At 40.6% G+C, this 27,317-nt stretch overlaps 1 protein-coding gene across 1 annotated transcript; it reads right to left on the bottom strand.

The window, feature by feature from the left end:
- Nucleotides 1-90: 90 nt before the first annotated feature.
- On the bottom strand, nt 91-21,138 carry TDG (thymine DNA glycosylase). The gene is made up of 10 exons (XM_030320404.2): nt 20,870-21,138; nt 12,578-12,720; nt 9,715-9,956; nt 8,518-8,587; nt 6,840-6,975; nt 6,563-6,645; nt 6,389-6,483; nt 3,139-3,310; nt 2,582-2,707; nt 91-1,964 (listed from the first exon to the last, which is right to left on the bottom strand). Exons 1-10 carry the CDS (start codon nt 20,890-20,892, stop codon nt 1,834-1,836), a joined length of 1,221 nt encoding a protein of 406 aa, XP_030176264.1. The 5' UTR covers nt 20,893-21,138; the 3' UTR covers nt 91-1,833.
- Nucleotides 21,139-27,317: the final 6,179 nt, after the last annotated feature.

The following is a 27,317-nucleotide window of genomic DNA, read 5'->3' as shown; positions in this document are numbered from 1 at the left end:
TACCAGTCACTTGTGCTGCAGAAAAACCTGCAACTTAGGATAATCGTTCTTGGTATTTTTATTGTAAAAACCATCAGACTTCCAAATGAATTTAAAAACCTTTCCAATATTATTTAATGAAAAAGTCTCATATTGTCACATAGGGGATATATCAACGTTTACTACTCATCTGTCAAATGTAATGAAAAACACCATTGTTGTAGGCTTGGAAAATCCTCAAACCCATTCTCTAATGAGGGTCCATTATAATTTTAAGGGTATTTTCTCCAGTCAGATTAAAAAAAAAAAAACTATTGTAAAGCTACAATCATTATATACCAAAGCAATTCCTACTTCCATGCTTTACATAGTCCCATGAAAAAATAATTCAATTGTTCCTAATCCCTGATGCAAGGCACTTCAAAGCACCCGCATGAAACATCCATGTAAACAGCAGTACAGTACATGAGTTAAATAACATGAATGACTTTTACACAGCTTGACCTAGACTAAAAGAAATATAAAATCCATCATAGCCACAGCTAAAAAGTATGTTAAGATTCACAAGAATTTGTTTCTCTTATCATATAGAGAAGAACAAGCCATATAATCTCTTAGGAAAAAAAAACACCTCATAAATATTTTCATATTGAAAAACAGCATGCTCCCTGGGTATGTATGAAATCAGGATATTCAGAAGTGACCAGGAGTTAATTGCAAATGGCATTTCTGAATACCCAGCTTTACTATCCACCAGGCCTAGTAGTCTGGACTATCTGTAGCACCATGGAAAAGGCATTAGAAAATCACACAAGTACATTACTTCAAACTAACCCTGCCACGAGGCTCACTTAAGTCCACAGTAACAGACAGCAATGACGCAGAGAAAATTTTTTAAGTGACAGCTTATTAGATTCACATAGCAAGAAAAATTCTGTTATTTTAATACATCTCACGTACATAAAGCACCAGCTTAAATAAGATTATCAAACACCCCAGCTTCTTGTTGCTCAGCCTGAGTTCACTTCTCACCACTTTCCATGTTACGCCCTTAAAGCCAAGGAGGTGCTAGATACCGTAAGAAAAATTCAGTTCCTTCCCTATCAAATGTATGTCTCTCAAGTAAAACACAGAAGAAATAACAAACTTTAAAAGGTCTACTGCATTCTCTGGAATTTACCATTCCAGCAGGGCAGTTTCTGCCTATACTAGAGGATTAACACGCAGGGGTGAGGAGGCCAAAGGCAGGGCTCAGCGCCCTGTCAGAGAAGGCTGGGTGAGGCCACACTTGAAATTTCTACGGCTGAGCAACTCTCCCAAACCCTCCCTGCTGGTGAGGCCAAGGGGTCTGAGGGTGAGTACGCCTCAGGGAGCCCGTCAAACACCGCTAGACAGCACCACATGGGACTCCCCTGGGGGTTAGCTTCACATATAGAATTCAACACATCTGCCTCTTGACCGGTGCTAATTATTATTAGCATGCCCTTCTTAGGCATAAAAGGAATAATGGTATATCTGGGTTTATGCACAGTTCATAATCAAGTATAAATATTCGGACAGTTACATTTTAAAATTACAGATTAAAAGTGACTCCCAAAAGAAAATCAATTTCTTCATAATGAAATACACTTTATAAAAAGCTGGAATGGTGGTTAATTCAAATACAAAAACTCATACACAAAAAACCGTGCTTTTTTCTTCCAAGCTTACTCAGGTTCATACAGTTGATTCTACCACACAACCATAATATGATTATATCACCAGAATAAAATACTAATAAAATGCTTCAGTTAGCCCCTTCTTGACTACTGCATTAAAACTGCAGCATTTAGGTAGAGCTGAGAAACACCAGTCTTAAGCATGGTTTCCTTCTTCCTGTTCTTGAGTCCCGCAGTGATTATTAAAGGAAGGAATCTGGTCTGTAAACGACTGGGTCATCCACTGCCCATTTGGAATGTCACTGAAAGTTGATTCTCCACTGTCAGCTGCCAGGGTGGGGAGAAGAAGGTTAGTTCATTCTATCTAAAAAGCTTTACACGATTCATCAAGAGATGTTAGCAGTCCAGCGGAGGAGGACTGCCGTTAAAACAGCAAGCTTCTTCAATACAATAATAAATTTCTGTTCTCTTGGCAGATACAGGACTAAGAAACCCTTAATGGTCATTCAGGGAGGGAATGTGATTAGAATGACGTAATGACTTAATGAAAATGAGCTGCTAACACCTACGTGGTGAAACCTCAGATAACCATCACATTTCACTGTCACTAAAAAGATTTTCATAGTACCATTCCCACACTTCAATAATTCATTCTCTTTTAAAAAAAAATAAAGTGCATTTCCCCAGTCCTGACAAAACCAAGTGTTTGAAAGAAACAAACAGGGGTTCCTGGGTGGCTCAGTTGGTTGAGCATTCGACTCTTGATTTCAGCTCAGGTCAGGATCCCAGGGTCGTGAGATCGAGTCCTGGTGTAGGCTCTGCACTGGGTATGGAACCTGCTTGAGATTCGTTCTCCTTCTCCTTCTGCCCCTCCCCTGCTAGTGAGCGTGAGCAAGAAAGAAAGAGAGGAAGAGAGAAAGACAGATACGTACGGAGGAACATACTTAGCCCATTGGAAGAGAAGCTGCAAGGGTCACTATTGCACGGATTTTCAGTATAAGCACCGCCATACGCTGCTTCATAACCTGGATCGTATTTTTCTTCCTTAACAGCCATCTTCTTTGCATCCTCTGTGGAGAGGGTAAAAGGGATTTACAGCTGTTTTTGTACAACGGTTCTGAAAACAGCTTTATTCAGAAATCCTCATGAACAAATCTTTTTCCTGAATGTTCAAGTGTGCGGAGATCTATCTTTTGTTGCCATCTTTTAAACTCTTTATAACATTTATTAGATTAACTCATTGGAACTGTAAAAGCCTATCAGATTTAATTTCCAGTAGGCTATGTTGCTTCTTCTATCTTCGACATCTGTAGGAGCACCCACGACAGATGGGTAACTTTGATAAAAGGAGATTTTAACAGTGACTAACATCCGTTGTCAGAACACTCTGGCTGACGATGTAACTGTTCCCCTTTCTCTTGCTTTTAAACTCACAATGTGCGTGCGTTCAGTAGTGTATATATCCATGACACCCAAAAACAGGGCGAAAATGGAAACATACCTTGGGCCAGCTGTAGATCAAATGTATATTGCACCTCTTGAACGTCTGTATTTCGTTCGATGCCTTTCAATTGATCTCGTAAGTCTTTCAGCTTAATGTAGTAATGAACTTTGTCCTGGGCTCGAGGAAACTGAGCACATCTCGCACTGGATGATGGCATAACATAGCAGAGCTAAAATCGTAAAATTTTACAGTTACATAAATGTTACAAATGTATTGAGTCCACTCACATTGAGATTTAAAAATTTATCTTTGGGGGGATTAATTATGATGCCTATCACATATTAATATATGTAAAATCAGTAACAGCAGTTTTGTCTCTTGAGTTAAAATTTGTAAAATTTACTTATTGCAAAGTCAATAAATCAAAAATAATGAGGCTTTCCCCCCATGTTCATTTACCAATTAACAGTCTTGTCTTTTTAACAGTGAACATATGGTTCACAATTCTAAAGGCACAAAAGAAGTATACAATGAAAAGTATTCCCCCCAATTCTGTCTCTGTCCACCCAGTTCTCTTCCCAGAGGCAATCAAAGTTGCTGGTTCCAGAGGTATTCTATGAATATAGAATCAAATGTCTCTAATATATGTACTCTCCCTCACCCTTTTTAAAAAAACACACAAATGATAACATGTTCTCTATTCCCTGTTCTACACCTTGGTTTTTTACTCAACAATGTATTCAGAGACAATTCTGTATCAGATATCTAGAGCAGAGTAAAAAGACTTTGTTTTTTTTTTTTAATGTTTTATTTATTTTTGAGAGAGAGAGAGCGAGTGCATGAGTAGGGGGAGGGGCAGAGAGGGAGATACAGAATCCAAAGCAGGCTCCAGACTCCAAGCTGTTAGCACAGAACCCGACACGGGGCTCAAACTCACAAACTATGAGATCGTGACCTGAGCTGAAGTTGGACACCCAACTGACTCAGCCACCCGGGTGCCCCTAGACTTTCTTTTTTTGCAGCTGTGTAGTACTTGCATACTTATTTAACCAAGACCCAGCTGTGGGCATTTAGGTTGTTTCCAGTCTTTTATTATTATAAGGTGTAGTGAAAAAGCTTGTACATATTTCATTTTGAATATGTGTGAGTGTATCTCTTGGATAAATTCCTAGAAGTGCAATGCCCAGCAGAAAGACATTTACATTTATCATTTTGGATAATGGTGACAAATTGTTCTTCATAGAATACTAAATATATAACAATATATATCACATGTATATCAAAGAGTGAGGCTGTTAGTTTATGGAATTTCCAGTTGCAATTTCTTGCACTTTTTTTTATATTGGCCTCCATAACATTATAGAAAACAAATTATTCATTTTCTTTTGTGTAGAAAGCATTTAGAAACTCCTGACTCATAAATATATGCAGATGCAAATGCTACCAGGTTGTGTAGTAGCACTTTTTCGAATCCTAAGATATTCTTCAATTAAAATGATCCAGAAATTTGAAAGTTTTTTTGTGTTTCAAAGAAGAGTCACTAACATCAACAACTGTTAAAATCTCATGATAAAGAATATATTTTAAAAGATAAAAATACTCTCAGCTCAATATAAGAGCTAAAATTACCTATCATGATAGGATTCAAATTCAGTTAGTACTACCCTATTCCGGGCACAAATACCCAAGAGATGTACCTGACCTCATTTGGCTCTTAAGGGACAATAATGAGGTAATCTATAGGAAGCAATGAACTCACCTGTACAATTTTACTAAAGTAGGTAAGTGTAGGCCTTGGTTTAAACAAAGACCAGGGCTACCACCTACTCTGTCAATGACATATTTGTAACAAGTTAAAGACAGAAGAAATTTAAAAAGGAAAAGTGCAAATGTATGGAGGTGGCAGAAACTGTATTCTGAGGTCTCCACAAAAACCTGTTGACACACTGGCTCCTCCATCATTTAAAATGTCGTCAGGGTGCCTTAGTGGCTCAGTTGGTTGAGCAGCTGCCTTCGGCTCAGGTCATGATCTCACGGTTTGTCGGTTCGAGCCCTGCATCAGGTTCTCTGCTGTCTGCAGGGAGGCCGCTTCAGATCCTCTATCTTCCTTCCCCTCTGCCCCTCCCCCACTTGTTCCCTCTCTCTCTCAAAAATAAATAAATAAAAACTTATTAAAACAAAAAACAAAAAAAGGGGCGGCTGGTGGTTCAGTCGGTTAAGCATCTGACTTCGGCTCCGCTTGTGGGTTCCAGCCCCTCCTTGGGCTCTGTGCTGACAGATCAGAGCCCGGAGCCTGCTTTGGATTCTGTGTCTCCCTCTCTCTCTGCCCGTCCCCCGGCTGCCCTCTGGCTCTCTCTCTCTCTCAAAAATAAATAAACATAAAAGAAAAGAATAAAAAGAAAAAACAAAAATAAATAAAATGTTGTCTATAACACATGTGCCTGTGTTTTGTATGTTGTTTTTCAAAAAGTTGTAAACAAGGGGAGCCTGGGTGGCTCAGTTGGTTGGGCGTCCGACTTCAGCTCAGGTCATGGTCTCGCGGCTTGTGAGTTCGAGCCCCACGTTGGGCTCTGTGCTGACAGCTCAGAGCCTGGAGCCTGTTTCTGATTCTGTCTCCCTATCTCTCTGCTCCTCCCCTGTTCATTCTCTCTCTCAAAAATTAAGAAACATTAAAAAAAAAATTTTTTTTAAGTTGTAAACAAAACTTAAAACTAGATCTAAGAAGCAAAATCTGAACTAAGTAAGTGTCTGCAGAAGCGATACAGAAATAACAGAGTTTGAAAACCACTGTTACTTAGTGATGCCTTTATGTATAAGACAGTAAATACACCAAGGGCCAAGCAGGTTGTCTGGATGTCTGTCTGCAACCGGGCTGCACACTATTTAGATGGCTCCACAATGACACTGGGCTAAGATATACAAACAGGGGGCACTGAGCAGTGTTACTAATTGGGAGCATGTCTGTACTTATATGTTTGTTTCATACCGAGTAAGGGCTAATCTACTTGAATTTGGTAAGAATATGCCATTAAATATATTTTGAATGTAGTATGTTAGCCAGCTCCTCTCAATATTTTAGCCAAATAACATAAGACATTTTATCTGACAAATGTTTCTTTCTTTAATAATAGTATCTGAATTAATCTGCAACTATTAGTTTGAGTTGATAGATAACTATTACTCAACAAAATCCAGTGCTTTGTTTTCATGGCACAAGTTACAATGGAAAGGACAAATAAAAAAGGAAAACTAGCTAGAAAAAAAATTCATATTTAGCTGATATACAAATATAATTTTAAGGACTTACAGTTTCTGTGTCTGGGATCTTATGGGGTTGAAGTCCAAATTCTAAGTTTTTAACCTTAACTCCAAAAACTTCTTTACTAAAAATTTCATAAATACCTAAAATGAAATACAAACATATTTACGTTGTCCATAATGTTAGCAAAGAAAAAAGACAAAATTTAAAAGTAAATCTTACATTTTCCATTAAACACTGCTATTCGTGGCTGATATTTCTGTAATTTCTGCACTAGAATACGTCCTCCTTCACGGAATTCTTTACTAAAATTGAATTAAAAAGTAGTCAAAATATAAGTGCGGTAATATTTATAATATGCTGAATTCAGAGAGCTTTCAAAACAACATCAATTCATATACTTGTTAAGCTCAGCTTGCACTAGATACATACAGCGTTCCTAGAGTATATGAGACACCAGCATGGTCAGGTTCCAACCTATAAAAATGAATGAAATTACCTGGATAGATCTTTGCTGCCTGGTGTTGTCCTTTCCACCATATTGGTAAATCCAATACCATACTTTCCTGGTAAAGTGTGATCATCCATATGGTTCAGTTGGACCTCACTCAGGCCTGACATAAACAGACACTTCCCTGTGAAAGAGAGTTCAGTTTATTTGCATGTAGGTCAAAGGTTTTTGCCCCATGAATCACTATGGTAGTCTACATTTATCCTGAAATTTAAAAAAAAAATAAAACATTTAGGATATTTAGGAAATTACAGGTCAAATACCGTATCAAGCAATCACTATGTGTTAATAAACCCTTTGCATGGATTATCTCATTTAATCATAATGATCTTATGAAATATTAATTACTATTTTTATCTCCTCTTCCCAGGGCAGTTAAGGTAAATGGCTGTTGAGAATACACAGCTAGTCAGTGCTTCAAAACTGGTTTTCTTTCTAGGAACTAGTCATACCACTGCTTGCCCCTGGAATACCTCAAAGAGACAAACATACACCAACAGACCCAGAACATTCCAACACTTTGACAATGGAAAAAATTAAAAATTCAAACGTCTCTTAGAAATTGTTTTAAATAATGGAGACAACATGTCCTTAGTTCCAAAACACATTATTGTACCTTCTGCCCTAAATGTTTTTAATGTAACCCTTAGATAACCAACTAGTATTTTCTGAGGGCCTACTGCATGCCTTTTTCTATTAGGTGGTGTTAGGTAAGTCGACTTACATATTAAGACAATACAATAGTAGTTACAATTGGGTTTAAAATTCACTCTACAAGTATGAGGGTCTTTAATACAGATACGAAGTAGGGGCGCCTACAACGGGGCTCAGGCGGTTGAGTGTCTGACTTTGGCTCAGGTCATGATCTAGCGGTTTGTGGGTTCGAGTCCCGCATCGGGCTCTGTGCTTGATAGCTCAGAGCCTGGAGCCTGCTTCAGATTCCGTGTCTCCCTCTCTCTCTGCCCCCACCCCCACTCACACTCTTGTCTCTCTCTCCTTCAAAAATAAATAAACATTAAAAAAAAATTAGAAAAACAGAATGTCTCTAGTCACAGAATTTCTTAACTGTTACAGCTTGATTCCCAACGATCAATGCATTTCATCTCTCCTAGGAAATAAGATCAGCAGAAATCTGAAAAGGTCAGTGTTCTGTCTATACTGGCACAATGATGTACTATTGTTACTATGACTGTAGGTAACAACTAAAAAAGAAAATTCATTTTAAAAAGTAGTAAAACTCATTTAAAACAATTAGCAAAACAAAAGAGAAAGTGCTACTTTTCTTGCCCCTCCATTCTCTTACACCAAAACATGAACAGTGACATATCTTTTTCAAGCCTTTTATTTTTGTGCACGCATGCACAGAAAACACGTTTGTGTCTGGGGGCTCAGCTGGTTGAGCGTCCTCTAGATTTCCACTCAGGTCATGATCTCAGTTTGTGGGGTCGAGCCCTTGGTTGGGGGCTCAATGCTCAGCATAGAGCCTGCTTAGGATTCTGTCTCTCTCTGCCCCTCCCCCGCTTGTGCTCTTCCCCCTCCCCTCAAAATAAACTTAAAAACAAAAAAACCCACACAGTTTGGCTAAAAAGGAAAAAAAAAAAACCCCAAACTATTAACAAAGATATCTAGTTTAAAAGTAAAAAAAATAAAGGCAAGAACTACTTACAAAAATGGTTTCCAGGTCCAGGGTAATGATGCCCTTTGTAAGCTGCCATTAGTCCCGGGTTTATGCCAATCTGCAAAAAATGTTTATACACTTAAGTCTTGAAAAGTAGGGTTTACCGCCTGAGGGCTTCTGTGGAGTAGTGATGGACAAAACTAAATTTATTAAAATAAAAATTTAATCCAGCATCATCGGCAATCCCGTTTATCAAGTACCTATTTTTGATCTGAATAAAGTATTTCATTTTGAGGGAAAAAAAAATTCCCCTTATATCAAAAGTGTTGCTGCTGTTTTGAAAAACCAGTTTAAAAAAAAAAAAAAAAGGCAGAAGCAGACCATCAATACAGAGAACAAACTGGTGGTGGCCAGAGGCAGGGGAGACAGGCAAAACGAGTGAAGGAGAGTGGGAGGCACAGCACGGGGACCAGGGTCGACGGCATGGCAACGGCGTATGGTGAGGGATGGCGGCTACGCTTGCCGTCAGCACAGCATAATGAGTAAACTTGTTAAATCACCATGTTGTACACCTGAAACTAATGGAAGTGTGTCAACTATACTTCAATGCAAAAAAAAAGTAAAACAAAAATAAATTTTAAAGATAAAAAACAGTGTGACTCCCTCGTGTCCCCAAGCCCCCACCTCCACCCAACCGGACTGGAAAGAGAGAGGGCCTGGAGCAACCGATCAGCTGAGCCCAGGTCCAGCCACAGCCTGCTTCTCCACTCCCACCAAGCCGCTCACTCCACGTCATTTACAGTTGTTTGCATGCTGATGTTTCTTACAGTTACTGACAAAAATCAGAGCTCAAAATCAGTACTATCACTTATGGAGAACTCACACGTAATGTGCAATCTAAGTCATTCACGTGGATTATTTTACCTAACTGCAATCCTATGAGGAAGGTACTATTATCACCCCTGCTTCACCAATAAGGAAACTTGGTGATTAGGAAGGTTAAGGCTTGTTCAAGGTCATACCCACATGGCAAGACCTGAAACCAGACAGCCGTACTCTGGAGCCCATCCTCTTAAACACATCCATATGTGTCCACAACCTTATGAAGGTGACAAAATGACACCATTTACTACCAAAAGGATTCTTAGAAATGGTTCAACAAAATGCTATTTGCAAGAACAGAGGTTATGTAAATTTAATTCACCAATACTACTTATAAAACCAAATGAGGACAAAAATTCTTACAATCACAATGTCCAGATTGAAAGTCAAAATGTCCGGGAGGGTCTTGGTTAGAAGTTCAGCTTCTGAAACACCATTAAAACGGTCTACCTTTCTTTTCACTTTAAATGTGTCCGTAATTTTTTCTTGCTTTTCTTTTGATTTTGTGGGCTTGCCAGATTTTTTGGCCTCAACAGGCTTTTTGGGTTCTACCGGTTTTTTTGGTGCCGTTGCTCTGGGTTTTCTTTTCCTTCCTTTTGGAGTCTCTGAAACACAGTAATTTCAATGAAGTAGATGCAGAAAAACATAACTTAAGGACATCAGGCAGCTTTCCCAGTAGAGTCACCCCATCGACGCCCTTGCTACCTTCTCCTATCTCCCAGCCTCACCATCCTCTGCAGTACCCTCCCTCTTCCTTCATCTTAGGACGGGGTTCTCGAGGCCCTATACCCTGCCCTCCTTCCTCTGCTAGCTGTTCTCGGGATGAAACGTACATAATGATCATAGATTGATTTCCCATGGACTCTTCCCTGTCATCTTGATCTCCCCAGGGATTTAAAGCATTCAGGTCCTATTTTATAGAAATTCTAGGGCGCCTGGGTGGCGCAGTCGGTTAAGCGTCCGACTTCAGCCAGGTCACGATCTCGCGGTCCGTGAGTTCGAGCCCCGCATCGGGCTCTGGGCTGATGGCTCAGAGCCTGGAGCCTGCTTCCGATTCTGTGTCTCCCTCTCTCTCTGCCCCTCCCCCGTTCATGCTCTGTCTCTCTCTGTCCCAAAAATAAAATAAACGTTGAAAAAAAAAAAAAATTCTAAATGTAAATACATAAACAGTGCAATAAACGAGAAAATAAATAGAGCAAAAAATAGGGAGGAAGGGAACCTTTTAACTCGATTTTCCCATAATTTCCAGCAATAGAAAACCTCAAATGGCTTGTGGGCTTGTTTTAGAGATGAGTGTATTCTGTTCCACACACAGCCAAAGAGGTGAATTTAGAGATGCTGAAGATGAAATCTCTGGGTGGGAAAGTAGTCTTCAAAAGGCAAGACCAGGGGGGCACCTGGGTGGCTCAGTTGATTAAGCATCTGACTTTGGCTCAGGTCATGATCTCACAGTTCGTGGGTTCAAGCCCCATATGGAGCTTTGTGCTAACAGCTCAAGGCCTGGAGCCTGCTTTGGATTCTGTGTTTCCCTCTCTCCGCCCCTCTCTGGCTCGTGCTCTCTCTCAAAAATAAATAAATGTTAAAAAATTAATTAATTAATTAATTTAAAAAAAAAAAAAAAAGGCAACACCAGGGGGGCACGTGGGTGGCTTAGTCAATTAAGTGTCCGGACTCTTGGTTTCGGCTCAGGTCATGATCTCACAGTTCGTGAGAGTTTGAGGCCCAAGTTGGGCTCTGTGCTGACAGTGTGGAGCCTGCTTGGAATTCTCTCACCCTCTCTCTGCCCCTCCCTCGCTCTCTCTTGCACGTTCAAAATAAATGAATAAACTTCAAAAAACAGAAAAGAAAAAAGAAAAAATATGCAAGACCAGGGATGTCTTAGGACCTAAAGCAGAGCTTCTCAATCTCAGCACTACTAACATTTTAGGTTGAATGATTTTGGTAGAATGCTACTCTGTTTAAGTAATATACAGGGTTGTCCTGTATATTACTGAATGTTTAACAGCAACCTTGACCTCTACTCAATAGACGCCAGTAGCACCCTGCCAATCATGACAATCAAAGTTGTCTCCAGATATTGCCCAATGTCCCTTGGGGGGGGGGGGGGGGGGAAACACGCCCAGTCAAGAACAACTGACCTAGAGTTACCCAATAGGAAGGTGTGCTTTTCTTACCCTTGTTTAACATCTCTCTTAATTTCTTAGGCCCCTCCTCCATTCTACTACCATTAGGCAGTTCCCTAACCCAGCATCCTGTCCTTCCTCTCTTCTACCCCACACTGATTCAGCCACTCTCTACGCGAAGGGATCCACCTCCACTGGCCTGTAGCTGGGAAGTCCCAGTGCTGCCAGCCCAGAAAAATAGGAGAGTCATCGGCAGGGGTATCTCCAATGCAGTGGAGTCAGATGTGTTTCTGGAATCATAAGATGAAACTCTTGAACACATTTCTCATACAATACTGCTACACTGGAGAAAACCATTACCTTCTTCTCTCCATCCCCTCAGGTCTCCCTCATATCACCCTCAGATTATTCAGTCTCAAATCCACTTTTTGCCTCCAAATTCTGCCTTACTCCCTACCATCCATTCTATCCTCTATAATTTTTCCCAGGCTGACTTTCAGAATGTGACTCTGTTTAAGTCACCCTCTACTTCCATTCTCTCAAAAGCTCCCTACCACCTTCAGAAGAGAACATACATTCTTCGAGTTACAAGGCACTTTCCAGCCTCATTGATCACTATTTTTTTGCTGTACACCAGACTCCCAAAGACACAGAATAACTACTTTTTAACTGTCATGATTCTTCACATCTGTCTTTTGCCCATGCTATTCCCTAGGCCAGGAATGTTCCCCACCCCATTCTTCATGGGGATATAGTCTCCTCCCCCTTGACTTCCAGAGCTCTGGGAAGCTGCTTCTGAACCTCGGTCCGAGTTAGTGTCAACCCTATGAGCTCTCACAGCACCCTGTGCCCCTCTTCACCACTGTGTGCTTAAAGCATACTATGTGTTTACTTACTATTTTCTCCTACTAGATTATGAGCTATTTGAGGGCAGGATCCATGTTCTTTTATTCCCCCAAATGTACCACAGTGCCTGGCACATACTTAAAAAGTGGTTAACGTTTTAAATACTAAAATAAAATAAAAATTCTTCATTAAACCCTTTCTTACATAAGCTGGCCAATCCAATAGCTACTTTTCTCAACTATCCTGATGAAAACTACCTTGTACAGGTTCCTGAGCAGGCACTGGTTCTGGAACTTCCGCTGGCATTTGCTGTTCGTCCATAACATTCATATCAGGAGATTCAGCCATCATTTGTTGAAATGGGAATGTATAAAAAGCTTGAGCTTGCTGAAGGGAGTAGCTGAAAGAACAATTAAGTACAAGACATGTCAATAAAATTACCCGACTAGAAGTTTAAACGATGAGCTTTAAAAACCTTTAGGATCCAAACACTGTGTGGTCAGACTGTAATATATAGAGTCGATAATAGGGGCAAAGGGAGGAGGAAGGTCTATTCCTAAATGTGTGTATTCACCCGATTTTTACTTTGTGCCTATTAACCAATATTAAGGAACTCTCCCACTGATTAATGACAAGATGTGTCAGCAATAAAACTTACCAGTCCTGTCAAGTCAGCCTGTGCTTTCTCTGAAATGAGATCATGGGAATTTGCTAGCAGAGAGACTTAAAAGGCACAGCAGCTCATACAGGGTTAAAGTGTCCACACAAACAGTTTGTCTCTATCTTCACATTTAATTCTTTGGTCATAAGATCCTCTCCAACCTAACCCCACCCAGCTTTACTGAGATACAACGGACATGAAATGTGTAAGTTAAAAGTATATGATGTTTTGATTTGATACATATTTTGCAAAATGATTACTAAGTCTTAGCTAATACCTCCATCACGTCACATAATTACTAATCACCATTTCTTTTTTGTAATGAGAACATTTAAAATCTACTCTCTTATCAACTTTCAAGTACGTAGCAAGGTATTATTAGCTCTAATCACCACCATGTACATTAGATCCCTAAAACGTGGTCATCTTATAACTGGAAGTTTTTCTCCTTCGACCAACAACTCCCCATTCCTGCCTTCCCTCCAATCTACTTAAGGTTCTCTTTTGGTTTATTTGCCTATTTAATGATTTATGCATTGGATCTGGTTTTAAATTGTTGCTGGGTTTTTACCACTAGATGAGGGCTAGAAATGGACATTTTGCACATATCTGTGAATTTATGGGGAAAAAAAAACACTTTAAATCTCTTCTCTGAACATCTTTCAGACTTTGTTACAAGTACTCAGTTCAATATAAGGAACACAAAAAACAATGGCCAAAAACCAATTTCTCATGACTACCCATCACTGTCTCACACTGCTGCCTACAGCACAAAAGCTACGGAAGCAAACATGTATTTTCTGAAACTCAAGTTACATCTAATGCCAAACGATGCCATTACATACACAACGGGAAGGAAAACACTAGGAAATAAAATGGGTCAGTGTCATTTACCATTTGGAGAGAAAAGTCGTTTTCCGTGGCAAGCTACTCACTTATTAGTTATGGAGAAAGAAAAGGGGAAGCTCAGAAAGTAGAGATTAAAAAGAAAAGCTAGGGACGCCTAGGGGTGCAGTTGGTTATGTGTCCGACTTTGGCTCAGGTCTTGATCTAGAGGCTTGTGAGTTTGAGCCCCAAGTTGGGGTCTGTGCTGGCAGCTCAGAGCCTGGAGCCTGCTTCAGATTCTGTGTCTCCCTCTCTCTTTGCCCCTCTCCCGCTTGCTCGTTCAAATGAATAAATAAATAAACAAATAAGATAAACTAGTACATTTTATATGAATGAATCTTATTATGCATAAATCATATCTTAATAAAATGGTTGGGATGGCGGGGGAGGCAAACTAAAGCAGAAGCTTAAATGGCCAAAGCAGACACAGGGTAAGAGACTATCTGTGGGTGCCCAGGCTGAAATCCCGGACGCTCAAAGACAGGGGCCAAATCCTAATGGACAAACCACTGGAGAGGAATTTTAGCTTCAAGCTATCTTCAAGGGTAAGCTGTTAAAGAAAAGGTTAAGAATTAGAAAGGTATTACACTATATCTTAAGACTTTTACTTCTTTAAATATATTGTTTCCAGTTACATAAAAAATAGGTACGACAATCCAATAAACTTTAGTCCAGTAACATGAAAAGACTATGCAGCAAAATTAATGTACTGATATTTTTTAAAGCACAGAAAATGTTTAATACAGACTTTAAAGTAGAAAGGAACACGAAACAGTATTATAACCTAAGGCTGCATGTTGGGAAAATATGTAGACAAGTCCTAGAATCTCAAATGTAAAAGTTGAAGAAAAGCGCTTAAATCATGCTTGGCACAAAGTAAAATGTCCTCTTTTTCCACCACACTTTTCTTTAATAATATTCATAGCTCCTTTTGATGAACTGTAAAATCATTGGTTGTTCAGTGTTTATTACTCAAATACTCTAAGGAGGGGTCAGATATTGCTGGGTTACATTGAGAGATCTTGTATTGTTACCCTTCAGATATTCCAGCACAATGAACTGTAACCTTTGATTGAGGCCAGCCGCAGTTAAGTCACAATAAGCGAACGGCCAAAGAATGCAGGACATCTCTTAGTCTAGTCACACTGTCAAGAAGACAACCTTCCACCCTCGCCCATGTTTCTGGCCACCACTCTCAAGAGTTTCACAGATGTGTCCCATTTCAAGCACTTCACGAAGTCCAAACTTAAAGTATTTAATTTAGGAAGATTTTACATGGCAAAAGGATTCTGAACTTTAAAAAACAAATTTCCAAAATGTGGCTTTCGCATATTTCAGGGTCATACTTAGATGTGAAGTGCAGAACCTGAAAATTAAGTTTAGAAATCAGTTGGCTGAGGAAAAAAAATGAAAAGGAAGAAAAAAACCCAGAAGTGTTATTTTAGAGATATATATCAATTTTGAAAGAAGTTGAGAAACTTATCTATAATATCAGCGTGTCCCTTAATGTTTCTAAAAATGACCTCTGGTACTTTACAGGAAGTTAAAATAGAACAGAAATAGAAAAATAAAGAAATGAGAAATATGATGTGTAAGTTCTAAGGTAATACACTATCTTAAGTATTAAATTCAGTCTTATCATCTCAATGGCTTCCTAACAGAACAAAAGGAAAGAGAGTGCGACACAACATTCTTATTATTTGGCAGAAGCAAGCAAAAAACCTTCGAGGACTTCAAAGCTAGGAAACTAGAGTTCTAGATAACTCAATTTCCTATTATCCAGCGATAATTACAACTGTAAGCAGCATAAACCTGTTCAACCTTAATTAGAAGATATTTAATACATTTGTTGTATTTATATACACTTGCCCCTTTGTAATTCAGAATCACGCCAACTTTACAAGGCTTGTTTTCTCTGTGCGAGGGACAGGGACACAAGAGCACTTGGTCATAACTCTTCCTCTCGGACTCCTTCTCTCACCATGAAAATGATTTTTACATATGTGGACGATGTACAGGAAATGGGACCAAATCTGTCCAGATCCCAGAGTTTTTATTTTCTGTAACTCAAATTTAGTATCAAATTTCCAAGCATGAGGGATGACCTTATTTCCCCTTGCTCACTTTTCTTCCCTATCATTGGTTTGTCCCCACACTGTTCTGTGCCTCTCCTTTGCCTGAAGCTCACCCCTTCCTCTCTCCTAGGCTCCATTCACACCCCCCTTTTTGGAGGGCGGGAGGACATCTACTCATTTTTCACTCCTCCAAAAAGCATCACAGGCCAACCACACCCTTGACTAGCCCTCCATGGTTACCCACCCCGATGAATACAGGTCTCTTCATTATCCAGAAATGTGTGAAACTCAGCTAAGGTAGTAAGATTGTCTCTTCCGCTCGGGTTCTTTGGTGCCTGTTCTGCTTCTGGCAAAGGCAGTGCCAGGACCTAGCACACATTTCCTTGAATTCTGGCCTTGGTGGGTCTTTCAGTCTGGAAGTATGATGTAGTCACACCCCAGGGCAGCCAGCAATTAGTTCCCTAGCGAGTCTTAGTCTTTCTGCTTGGATGCTACTAGAGACAGAAGCCTCACTAGCAACCTTACGCCTCCCATCAAGTCATAACTTAAGAGACAACCGCCCCCAAAATTAGATATGACATCCATGTCGATATACAACGATATAAACACAATCAGTATTACCCACAAGAGACACAGGCAAACAAAACTGGGTCTTGCTTTCTCAGATACGATCTCTGGCATGATCCCCAGTGGCATGAGGGTAGAGGGCATCTGAGCAGGGAAGCACACGGCAGAGATATCAGACAAGACCAAATCAGAGATGCACACCCTTTCCCTTGAACATCAGTGCCCAAAGCACTGGTTTTTACAGCCGTCTGAAATTGATATACCGTGTATTTTCCTAATGAATTGTGTATTTCCTAACAGTCTTACTTAAAACACACACACATACACACACACACACACACACACACACACACACACACACACAGCTGACTGAGGAGTCCAATTAATTCAGATTTTGCTGTACTTCAAAAACTAACTCTTTAAGGTTTTCTCTAAAATGAACACCTCCAACTTCTTTAATACTCAGGTATTTTCCACTATTTTAAAGATTTAAGTTGCTCTTTTCTATATACATTTGTCTTAGTCCTCTTGGGCTGCTACAACAAAACACCATTTAGTGTCCGCTGAGAGCCTACTTCCTGGTTCATAGGGGTGGCCTTCTTGCTGTATCTTCACAAAATGGAAGAGGTGAGGGACCTCTAGGACCTCTTTTAAAAGGGCACTAATCCCATTCATGAGGGCCCCACCTCCAAATACCATTACATTGGGGATTAGGTTTCAACATAGGCATTTTAGAAGAACACAATTCATAGCAATATTTTATTATTTTCACTTAATATTAATATTATTAATAATATTCATATTATTATTCACTTAATATTCATATTAATATGATTATACAACACTGAATAATTACAAAATAATAATCAATGGGGTGCCTGGGCGGCTCAGTCGGTTGAGCATCTGACTCTTGATTTCAGCTCAGGTCATGACCAGAGGGTTGCGGATCAAGCTCTGCCTCAAGTTCTGTGCTGAGTGTGGAGCCTGCCTAAGATTCTCTCCCTCTCTCTCTCTCTCCCTCCCTCCCTCCCTCTCTCCCTCCCCCAACAAAACAAGACAAAACAAAATGCTCACACACACACACAAAATCAGTGCTAAATAATCTAAATTCTCAACTAAAGAGAATTAGGTATATAAACTACAATGGAATACCGTCATAACTATTTAAAGACTACATTTAATATTGCAAAGTGGAACTGTGTGTATTCACCACACATTACTGGGTATTTACGGTACACAGTCTACTAGAAACTATAAATACAAAGATTTAGAACAAGCCAGAGTCCCCAATTCATTCAACTCTTCTTCATTTTTTGGTGCTTAAAAGAAAACAAAATAAAAATTCTCCAGATACAGCTTCATCATCCTGAAACCGAGCAGGGCTCAGCTTCCTCATCCTGGAGTCCTACTGCAGAATCCATTACATTAACTTTACTAGAACCCACATTATACTGTTGATTCAAACGGAGTTTAACGTCAATGAAAACTGCCCTTTTATTACCTCTCCCTCACATCACTGATACTTCTGCACCTCAGCACAGAACTGTGCCTCTTTTGGTAAAAGATGATTCAACACTCCAGCTGTTAGGATATGGATTCTGATTTAAACTACCAATTCCACAAACTTCTTCCAGAGTTGGGTCATTCACAAATCTTATCAGCATTCCAACAGCACCTGGAAGTTGTTAAATTGCTGAAAAGAACAAGTTGGGGTAGAACGACAAGGCACATCAATATAGACCTCTCTTCAGCCTGCCCTCGATTCTTTCGGCAGTAAACCAGCTTTGATTCCACCTAACTGGACTGCCATCAGTCCGTCTTCGTCTTGCCCACAGAGAAGTGATATGTGGCACAGTTGTCAGGGAGGCAGACTTTGGGCCACATTGCCTGCGTTCAAATTTCAGCTCTGCTCAAGTTCCTTAACCTCTGTGTCCCAGTTTCCACATCTGCAAAATGGAAACAGTTGTACCTAATTTGTTGGTTATGAGGATTAAATTAGTCAACATATGTAAAACACTTAAAACTGTGCCTGGTATATAATAATTTTGCTATAATAATAATAATAATAATAATAAAGACAGCAGGACAGGATTAAATTTTTAGATACCTCCTGTCAGCATCATCCTGATGCTGTCTAGTCCAGTATCATTATCCAAAAGGGAATGAACCTAGCTTGATACATCTTGCTTTTTTCCCAAATTATACTGTAACCTAGTGGCCACTGGTTCCTTTTAAATATGCTCAATAACCACTGAAAAGTAAAAATTTTGTTTAGGATCAAAGTCAATAAATTAGAAGACAGACTCCACCTAGGAAGAAACAGGAACTCATGTGTTTATTTTCAGGCTTCAGGTCTCTCTCCTGTTATCTGCAAGTTCTTAAAGATTGCTGTAATCTAGCTTCTCATTTGACATATAATTTATCCAGGCCAGGAAACTGGATTTCTCTTAGAGCAGCTGAAAGTTCTCTTAAATGCCCTCATTGATCTTGTCTCTTAAAGACATTCATTCTGCCATTTTTTGTCTCTAATCATTTTTCTTAACATAGAGATAAGAAAAATTAGAAACAAATGTTTGTTTCCTGTTATCTACTAACACCATGGCGGTGGACTGGGCAGAAAATCCAAACCTTTCTTGCCCTCGATGTCAACACCTAACTAAAAAAGTTCTTTTTGGTCCCTAACATTTCCAGAAAGGCTGATTTCATTTAAGGGTTAACCTTTCCAGTCTGTATTTTCAGTAGCCCATGTCACACTTTTACAAAGTCATTTTTGATTCGGCATCCTACTTTCCATTTTTGATAAATGTCCTTTCCATGCCAAAGCTCATTAGACACATACTGATCCTCTCCTTCCTTTTTTCCTCTCTGGGTAGACATTATTTGTTATGATACTTGAACTATCTTCTCTTTTAAAAAAAGAGTCCATATTAATGGAATTTTTTCCTTTGAATTTTTTGAAATTACTCTTCCAAAATAAAAAGTAAATTCATTATATCCGGCATTCCATTCTACTCCTTGATTAGCATGAAGTCAAGAGTGACAGAGAACCACTCTCTCAGGATTATCTGGGGCCTCAGTCATCTCAGAATCCCCAAAGATAAAGCCCTTACACTACTAACACAAAATTCTCTATTTCCTGAGGTTAAAACTTTGTGAGTCAAATTAAAAATGATCTATAACCTTGTGGACGGGTTAAGACAGCATATAAGCCAAATTTTAGGTAAACATCGTACCAGAGACCTATTACTTTGCTCTGAAGCACTGAGCAAGATCTTCTAATGTGTAATTCATTTGATGGTAGACTTCACCCAGGTTTCAGTACTGATCTGAAGTAACATCGCAAAGGTGGGAGTGAATTTCTCAAGTTCTGGTTAATTTTTAAATGTAAAGTTCTTTTGGGAAGGAAGTGCAGTACTTTATTTCAGGACTTGACCAGAAAAGCCAGGATAAAGACCACACTTTATATACCTCCTTTTCTAACCTCTAAAGACTGTTTTGGTGATCTAATCCCTTCCACATAACACAGATTCACAGCATGTCAGAACTGGATTCCAGAGATGTCCTATTTTACAGACATGAACAGGCCCAGAGAAGTGAAGTATCTTGCCTAAGTTCAGGGCCCTGGAGAGTCTGGAAAATTATTAGATCTTACAGAAATTTATTCCAATGTAAATCATTAGTTTTTCTTAAGGATCCTGCTACCCTATCTAATGATTTTTTTCATTTAGTTTTCTGCGAGGAGTTCGAATCTCGCAATCTCTGCGTTTGCCAAACGTTCTCTCCACGAATCTAACACTCCTCAAAGGACATACTGAAAAGTTAGATTAAGTTCACCCCCCAAGATCACCAGAAAGCATTTTTAGATGACTACTTGGGAGTATTAGTCATAATACAGAATTCAAGAGACTTTGTACGGCAATGTTATCCACCTTGTGGCCCCTGACGTTGATCTTACTAAACCTACGGGAAAGGAAGCCACAATAAAACTACTAATTTTAAAATTAGAGCTCCAGAAGTAATACGCGTGATATTCCATCTTTACTGCTCTTCTCATAATAACGGAGGGTGAAGGCAAACGTAGCCAAGAATGACAACCGGAAAGAGATATTAACCAGACCCTGTGGGTCGCTTATTAACGCCTGTTAAAGCCGGCTGGATGCCGGGAAGGCCGGAAGAAGGGCACAGGTACAGGTGGCGCCGCTTCCGAGCGGCCCGAGGAGGGTGGCAGTGCGCACGCGCAGGCCAGGTCTTTGTACTCCGGCCGCGGCCTTTAAAGACCCCTGCGTGCGTGCGCGCGCCCGCCGGCCAACCCCGCCGCGAGGGGCGCTGGGGGGAAGGGCGGCGCTCCGCCCCGGGCTTACCTGCCCGCGTTCTCCGCTTCCATTCCCCGCTGCCGCTCTAGTCAGCGGCTACTCCTGCTGGGCAGGCGAACGACTGGTCTCCGTAGTACCGCGGCGTACCAACGGCGGTACAACAATAATCAGAGACTGGACACGATTGCTGGCAGAACTGGGACAGCGGCGGACGCTCAGGCTCCTCCCCGGAGCTTCCAGTTCCCCCCCTCCCAGTCTTGACCACCCCCCCCCTACGCGCGGCGCTTCCGTCTGCTCCGAGCCAAATCCTACGCCTCGTGGTCGTCACGTGACGCAGGCAGCCCAATCACGTTCGCTCCCCTCTCGTTGGTTCTTCTGCTCGCCGCTTGGCCTTTCGGGAAGGGTGGAGGACAAAAACGGTGGGATGAGGGGCGCTGTGCTTACGTAAGCTTTTTGTCCGATCAGATTCGTCGCTGGTGGGCGCTTGGGGGTGACGAGTGGGAGATGCCCTTTGGGGACGATGTGTAGGTGAGATGGTTATGCTTATTAGGGTTATCCAGGCCTTTCCACCCCAAGTTTTATACCGATTAAAAAAACAGTGTTTTGCGTTATCAAGTATCAATTATCAAGTGTGATGTGGGGGAAATAAGAGACTTTGGAGACAGCAAACCTGGGAGTTGAGGTCACCATACCATCAGTTTACTATTGCGCATCAGTTCACTAGTCTGTAAAATGAGTGTAACTCTAATAAAACTGTTTCGTAAAATGTAAAGTTTTACGGGAACCGATGTCTGCTTTAATTTGCATATGCAAAAATATTGACGTTTTAAGTGTACGATAGATGTCATTTAAGCACCATGCCCCTTTATTACGTTACAGACTAGCCCTTCTGCTTTAGTTCTCAATGGCTCTTCCAGCTGATTTTTGTTTCATTAGTATTCAAATTGTCACCGGTGTTTGTATGAGGACTTCACTAAATAACTCTTAACGGGGAGAGGCTTTTCTGTGTCTCTAGTTTGCATGATGAAAAACATGGCTGCTGTATTAGTCAGCTTTACCTAGACTGTGGTAACAAATGACTCCAAAATCTTATAATCTGGGCGCTACGGTGCGAGAGCACCCAGCTCCAGGGTCCCAAACGGTCTAGATTTGTCCACTTACCGCTGACAAAATCCAAAGGTAGAGATAGGAATGGTGGTGAAACAAGATCTTATTTCCCCGAGGCCCACACCGGGAAGACAGTGGGCTAGCGTCTCAAAGGGCTGAAAATACTTCCAGGTTTATATAAGGGGTGGGACAGGGGCAGGCTGATCATTGTCCTCAGGTCAATCACACAAGGTCTTGTTGGCATCAGGGCAGTCCTTATTTCTTGAGGGGTAGTTTTGGTTCTCAGCATGGGTTGCATTGCCTTGTGAGTATTTTGCTGAGTTTAGAGATAAACTGGAAAGAAACACTTAGAGAATACCGACTGTGGTCAAAATGGAGGTAGTTGAAGTCCTCTTTGAATCTCAGTGGTTTACAGCAACCAAGGTTTATTTCTCACTAATGTAACATGGACTGGGAAGGGACTATGATCTGTGCTTCATGTATCCTCATCACTCTGGGATCCACCAAGGGGCTTTCATGAGTAAATACAGAATTTATTTATGATTAATTTGTATCATAGCATTTGCTTCAAGGAAACTTTTAATATTTTTAAATTTTTCGGATCTTTTACAGATGCTCTGTCCATTAGTAGGTACTACTCAGAACCTGACTTACGGTAGATATCCAGTGAAGACTTGTTGAATGAACAACAGCCCATTCTCTCTCTCTCTCTCTCTTTTTCTCTCTCTTTCTGGTTTTTCTAACCACTCAGGACCACAGTCCAGAAAAGTTTTAAAGCAGATAGTTTACCTCAGTTATTTCAGAGACAGAATTCTAGTGACTAAAAATGTGGGTAAAGGGGTGGCTGGGTGTCTCAGTCAGTTGACTGTTCGACCCTTGATTTCAGCTCAGGTCATGATCCCGGGGTCCTGGGATTGAGCCCACGTTGGGCTCCACGCTGAACATGGAGCCTGCTTCAGATTCTCTCTCCCTCTGCCCCTCTCCCACGGTCTCTGTCTCTCAAATAAATTAAAAATAAATAAAAATGTGTATAAAGAGCTGCAACCTTTACTCAACGTTTCACTCATGTAGAGTTTCTGTGGAGTGCTGTGCGTCCTAGGTCTGCCAGCTCCAGTCATGACCTCCGCAGGCCAGGGGCCTCTGCTCAGTTCTGCCTTGCAAAAGGAAGAGTTTCCTGGTAGAGATGCTGGGGAACAGGACATCAAACCAGGAAATGGTGAAGCAACTGCAACAAAGTGGTTCCTGTCCTGTCTCTCTCTAACCCTCTGAATCTGGAAGACAAACTTGTGCTTGTGAGCCTTGCCCACCAGAGTTTGTGGAAGCCTAGGAGAAAGGTCCTTCTCCAATCTTTCCCAAATACGTCTCTACTTCAAAGAAACCTTATATGATGGGACAACAGCAAAAGAAGAGCCAATTGCTTCACTTTGTTGCCCTCTTCCTCCCAATGCCTCCTCTCCCTGTGAGGAACCTGGTAAACTTGCTTCCTTCTTAGCTGTTGTTCTGTCAGTCAGTTGCATCTTATTATCAACAGGGTTTACTATGGGGGAGGGTTTTCCAAACTGCAGATTTTCTTTTTTTTTTTTTTTTAATTTTTTTTTTCAACGTTTATTTATTTTTGGGACAGAGAGACAGAGCATGAACGGGGGAGGGGCAGACAGAGAGGGAGACACAGAATCGGAAACAGGCTCCAGGCTCTGAGCCATCAGCCCAGAGCCCGACGCGGGGCTCGAACTCACGGACCGCAAGATCGTGACCTGGCTGAAGTCGGACACTTAACCGACTGCGCCACCCAGGCGCCCCCAAACTGCAGATTTTCAAGTGGGTCCTGAAACTAAGCATTAGGAGAAATACAACAGAATAACAAGTGTTAAAGCGTTTATAATAAACGTAAGTATTGTTTTGTTTACACATACAAACGTACATACATACCATGATCCTATAAATGTATTTCTTACTGTGAATCACAATCAAAAACTTGAAAAGCCATTATAATGGAGTTTATTCTACCAAGTGAGAGGGAGCAAATGAGGAGACCTGTGGTTCACACACTGTTGTATCTACTCAGCCTTTTATTACAGCTCTTTAATACTTAAGCTTTATTTTGTAAAATGGGGTACTGGTGGTGTTGCCCTGGGGGAATCGCTACATGTTCCAAGCAAATGATTTAGAAAAAAATCTGTGTGTCAGGGGGCTTTAACGAACATTCATTTTAGGGGAGAATACAAGATTTTCTAGGCTTCAAAAGAGTTGACTTTTTTTTTAACGTTTTATTTATTTTTGAGACAGTGAGAGACAGAGCATGAATAGGGGAGGGTCAGAGAGAGGGAGACACAGAATCCGAAACAGGCTCCAGGCTCGGAGCTGTCAGCACAGAGCCCGATGTGGGGCTCGAACTCACGGACCTCGAGATCATGACCTGAGCCGAAGTCGGCCGCCTAACCAGCTGAGCCACCCACGTGCCCCTGACTTTTCTTATTCTTAAAATTTATGAGCCTTTGAACGTTTTTTTCCAGTTAATGTTTAAACTTTCACTTATGTATTTAAGTTTTTGAGTAGGTGATAGGAGCTTGTGCTGAACTGAATACTGTCTCCCTCACATTTGTGTGCACTTGGTATCTGTGAGTGTGGGCTTATTTAGCAGATGTAATCAAATCAAGATAAAGTCATACTGGATTAAGGTGGGCCCTAAATCTAATGACTGGTGTCCTTCTAAGAAGAGAGACACAAGATACACATACATAGGACTTGTTACTGGTAGACTACAATATGAATGGGAATTGGGCACGGCATAAAATGATTTTGGATTCATGGCAGAAAACTCAAAAGATCGAGGAACTTGGGTTGCTCAGTTGGTTAAGCGTTCAACTTTTGACTTCAGCCCAGGTCATGATCTCAGTGTTGTGAGTTAAAGCCAAGTTGGCCCCCAGTGTGGGGCTAGAACTCATGAACCAGGAGATCATAACCTGAGCCGAAGTCGGACGCTCAACGGACTGAGCCACCCAGGTGGCCCCCAAATCAGTTTTAGCTGTGCTAAGCCGGTATTTATCTTGCCTTAAAGATCTTGTCCTGAAACTTCTTATTACATATTCTATCTCAAGAATTTTTAAAGTATATACTTTCTTAGTTTATAAGAATGTATAATTTTTAAAATTTTTAAACATTTTACTTATTTTTTTATAGAGACAGAGCACAAGTGGGGGAGGAGCAGAGAGAGAAGGAGACACAGAGTCCGAAGCAGGCTCCGGGCTCCGAGCTGTCCGCACAGAGCCCGACGCGGGGCTCAAACTCACAGACTGTGAGATCGTGACCCGAGCTGAAGTCGGACGCTCAACCGACTGAGCCACCCAGGCGCCTCAAGGGTGTATAATTTAAAAAAATTTTTTAGAAAGAGTGTAATTATCCTAATAGAAGTTAACTTATTTTCTGCACTGTTTTTAGAAAATAACCTCTGACCTTTAATATGGGATTTAATCAGTATCTGCCATTTTCAACAGGTATGTCAGGAATTTGATTAATGTTTGAAATCTGATGTAGCTTTCACTTCTCAGAGACAGGAATGTGAGATACAGAGCAAGATCCCAAATAAAAATTACTTGTCGTTTTCTGAGGCATCTATTTAAGTCAGTTAACCTGAGAGCTCCTTTCTAACATGAAACCCATGTTAACTAAATAACATGAATAAATGTGTAGCCCCTATGTACTTTTAAGTGAATGAATCAGGGGAGAATATTGCAGAAATTAAGGCGAAGTGAAGGTTTCTGAGTGGTGAGCTCAAGAAGTAAGAAGCTAGGCTCTTGGATAGGAAATCGTTTCTCCTGCTGGCAGGCAGGGCCAGTCTCCTGGGTGTTTGCCCTGTGCACACAAAAAGCATGATCCATAAAAGAGAAAATTGAAAATTGGCCTTCATTAAAGTTAGAAGCTTCTGCTCTTCAAAAGATTATTAAGGAAAAGTAAAGACAAGCTATAGACGGGGAGAAAATATTTACAGGTCAAATCTATCTGATACAAGATTTATATCCATAATACATAAAGATGACTAAACTCATAATAAAAAACCAAACACAATAAAAAATGGATAAAAGATGTGAACAGATATGTCACCAAATATAAGCATACAACAGGATTCTTAGCATCATTAGTCATGAGACACCATTACCAACTTATTAGAGTCCCTAAAAATTAAAAAGATTAACCAGACCAGGTGTTGGAAGAGGATGGAGAAGAACTGGAGCTGTCAACACGGCTGGTGAGAGTGTGAAACTGGATACCTACTTTGGAAAACAGCTTGACAATTTCTTAAAAAGTTGACTATACTCCTACCTGCTATATGCTGCAGCCATTCTACTCATAGGAAAGTATTCAACAGAAATGGAGCATGTGTTCACAGGCCTGTATATTAGTCTTTTTGATATATTTTACTGTTCATAAAAGCTTTATTCCTATAAGCCCCAAACTGGAAACAACCAAAATGTCCACCAAAGGTGAATGGATAAACCAATTGTGGTAGAATTATACTCAGCAGTAAAACGAAGTGAACTAGTGATAAATGCAGCAATGTGGATGAATCTCAAAATAATTGTGCTGCATGAAATAAGCTAGACCGACAGTATGTCAGGATTCCATTTACAGAGCATTCTAGAAAATGCACATTTATCTGTTGTGACAGGAAGCAGGTCAGTGTTTGATCCAGAGGAGACTGTGGGAGGAATTAGAGGCATAGAGAAACTTTGTGTGTGATGGATATGTTGATTATTTTGATTGTGGTAATGGTCACACAGGTGTACAAGTGCCAGACCTCATCAATTTGCATATTTAGAATATGTGGTTTATGTCGAATATAACTCCATAAAAGTGTTTAAAAGCTGAGTGTATCATGATTCATGTTATATATACAACCAAAAGCCTTCAGGATATAGTCTTGCGTTACCTTTTTCTCAACAAAAATCAATTCATAGTCATAGCACAATCTAAATATGAACAGATTAAACAATGTCGACTTCAGTTTTCTTTTTTTCCAGTAGCACCGCAGCCTAAGGAAACAGTGTGAGTGTGCCTTTGCTTCAGGTCAAAGGACGCCGGGCACAAGAACAGAGAGAGCTTTTAACTTCACTCACTAGAGGGTGACCTCATCTGAGCACGTCCTGGTCAGCATGCCAACCTCCACCCCCTCCTAAAAAGGTGGTAAACGCAGGCAACTTTCTTGGGCGTGTGAAAGGACAAACCGGGGACAATAATTCTGCCAGCTCCGAGCCCGAAATTCGACAGCCGACTATACGGCAGATCTTACTGTAGGGAGAGTCATGAGCCCGAATTAAGTTGAAAGAAAAGAAAAAGGAAGGGAAAGGAAGAAAAGAAAAGAAAAAGAAAGGGAAGAGAAAAAACAGAAAAG

This window comes from Lynx canadensis, chromosome B4 (genome assembly GCF_007474595.2).
Source record: "Lynx canadensis isolate LIC74 chromosome B4, mLynCan4.pri.v2, whole genome shotgun sequence".
Lineage (NCBI taxonomy): Eukaryota > Metazoa > Chordata > Mammalia > Carnivora > Felidae > Lynx > Lynx canadensis.
This window is presented reverse-complemented; position numbering and strand designations above follow the sequence as displayed.

What these genes read in the sequence shown, in the direction of transcription:
- TDG (XM_030320404.2), bottom strand. Translation starts at nt 20,892, where the DNA reads ATGGAAGCGGAGAACGCGGGCAG. An exon ending in TGGACCTGGAAACCATTTTT is followed by an intron (nt 6,976 to 8,517) that starts GTAAGTAGTTCT and finishes TCTCTTTCACAG; the next exon opens with GGAAGTGTCTGTTTATGTCA. An exon ending in GGCAGCAAAGATCTATCCAG is followed by an intron (nt 6,646 to 6,839) that starts GTAATTTCATTC and finishes ATTCAATTTTAG; the next exon opens with TAAAGAATTCCGTGAAGGAG.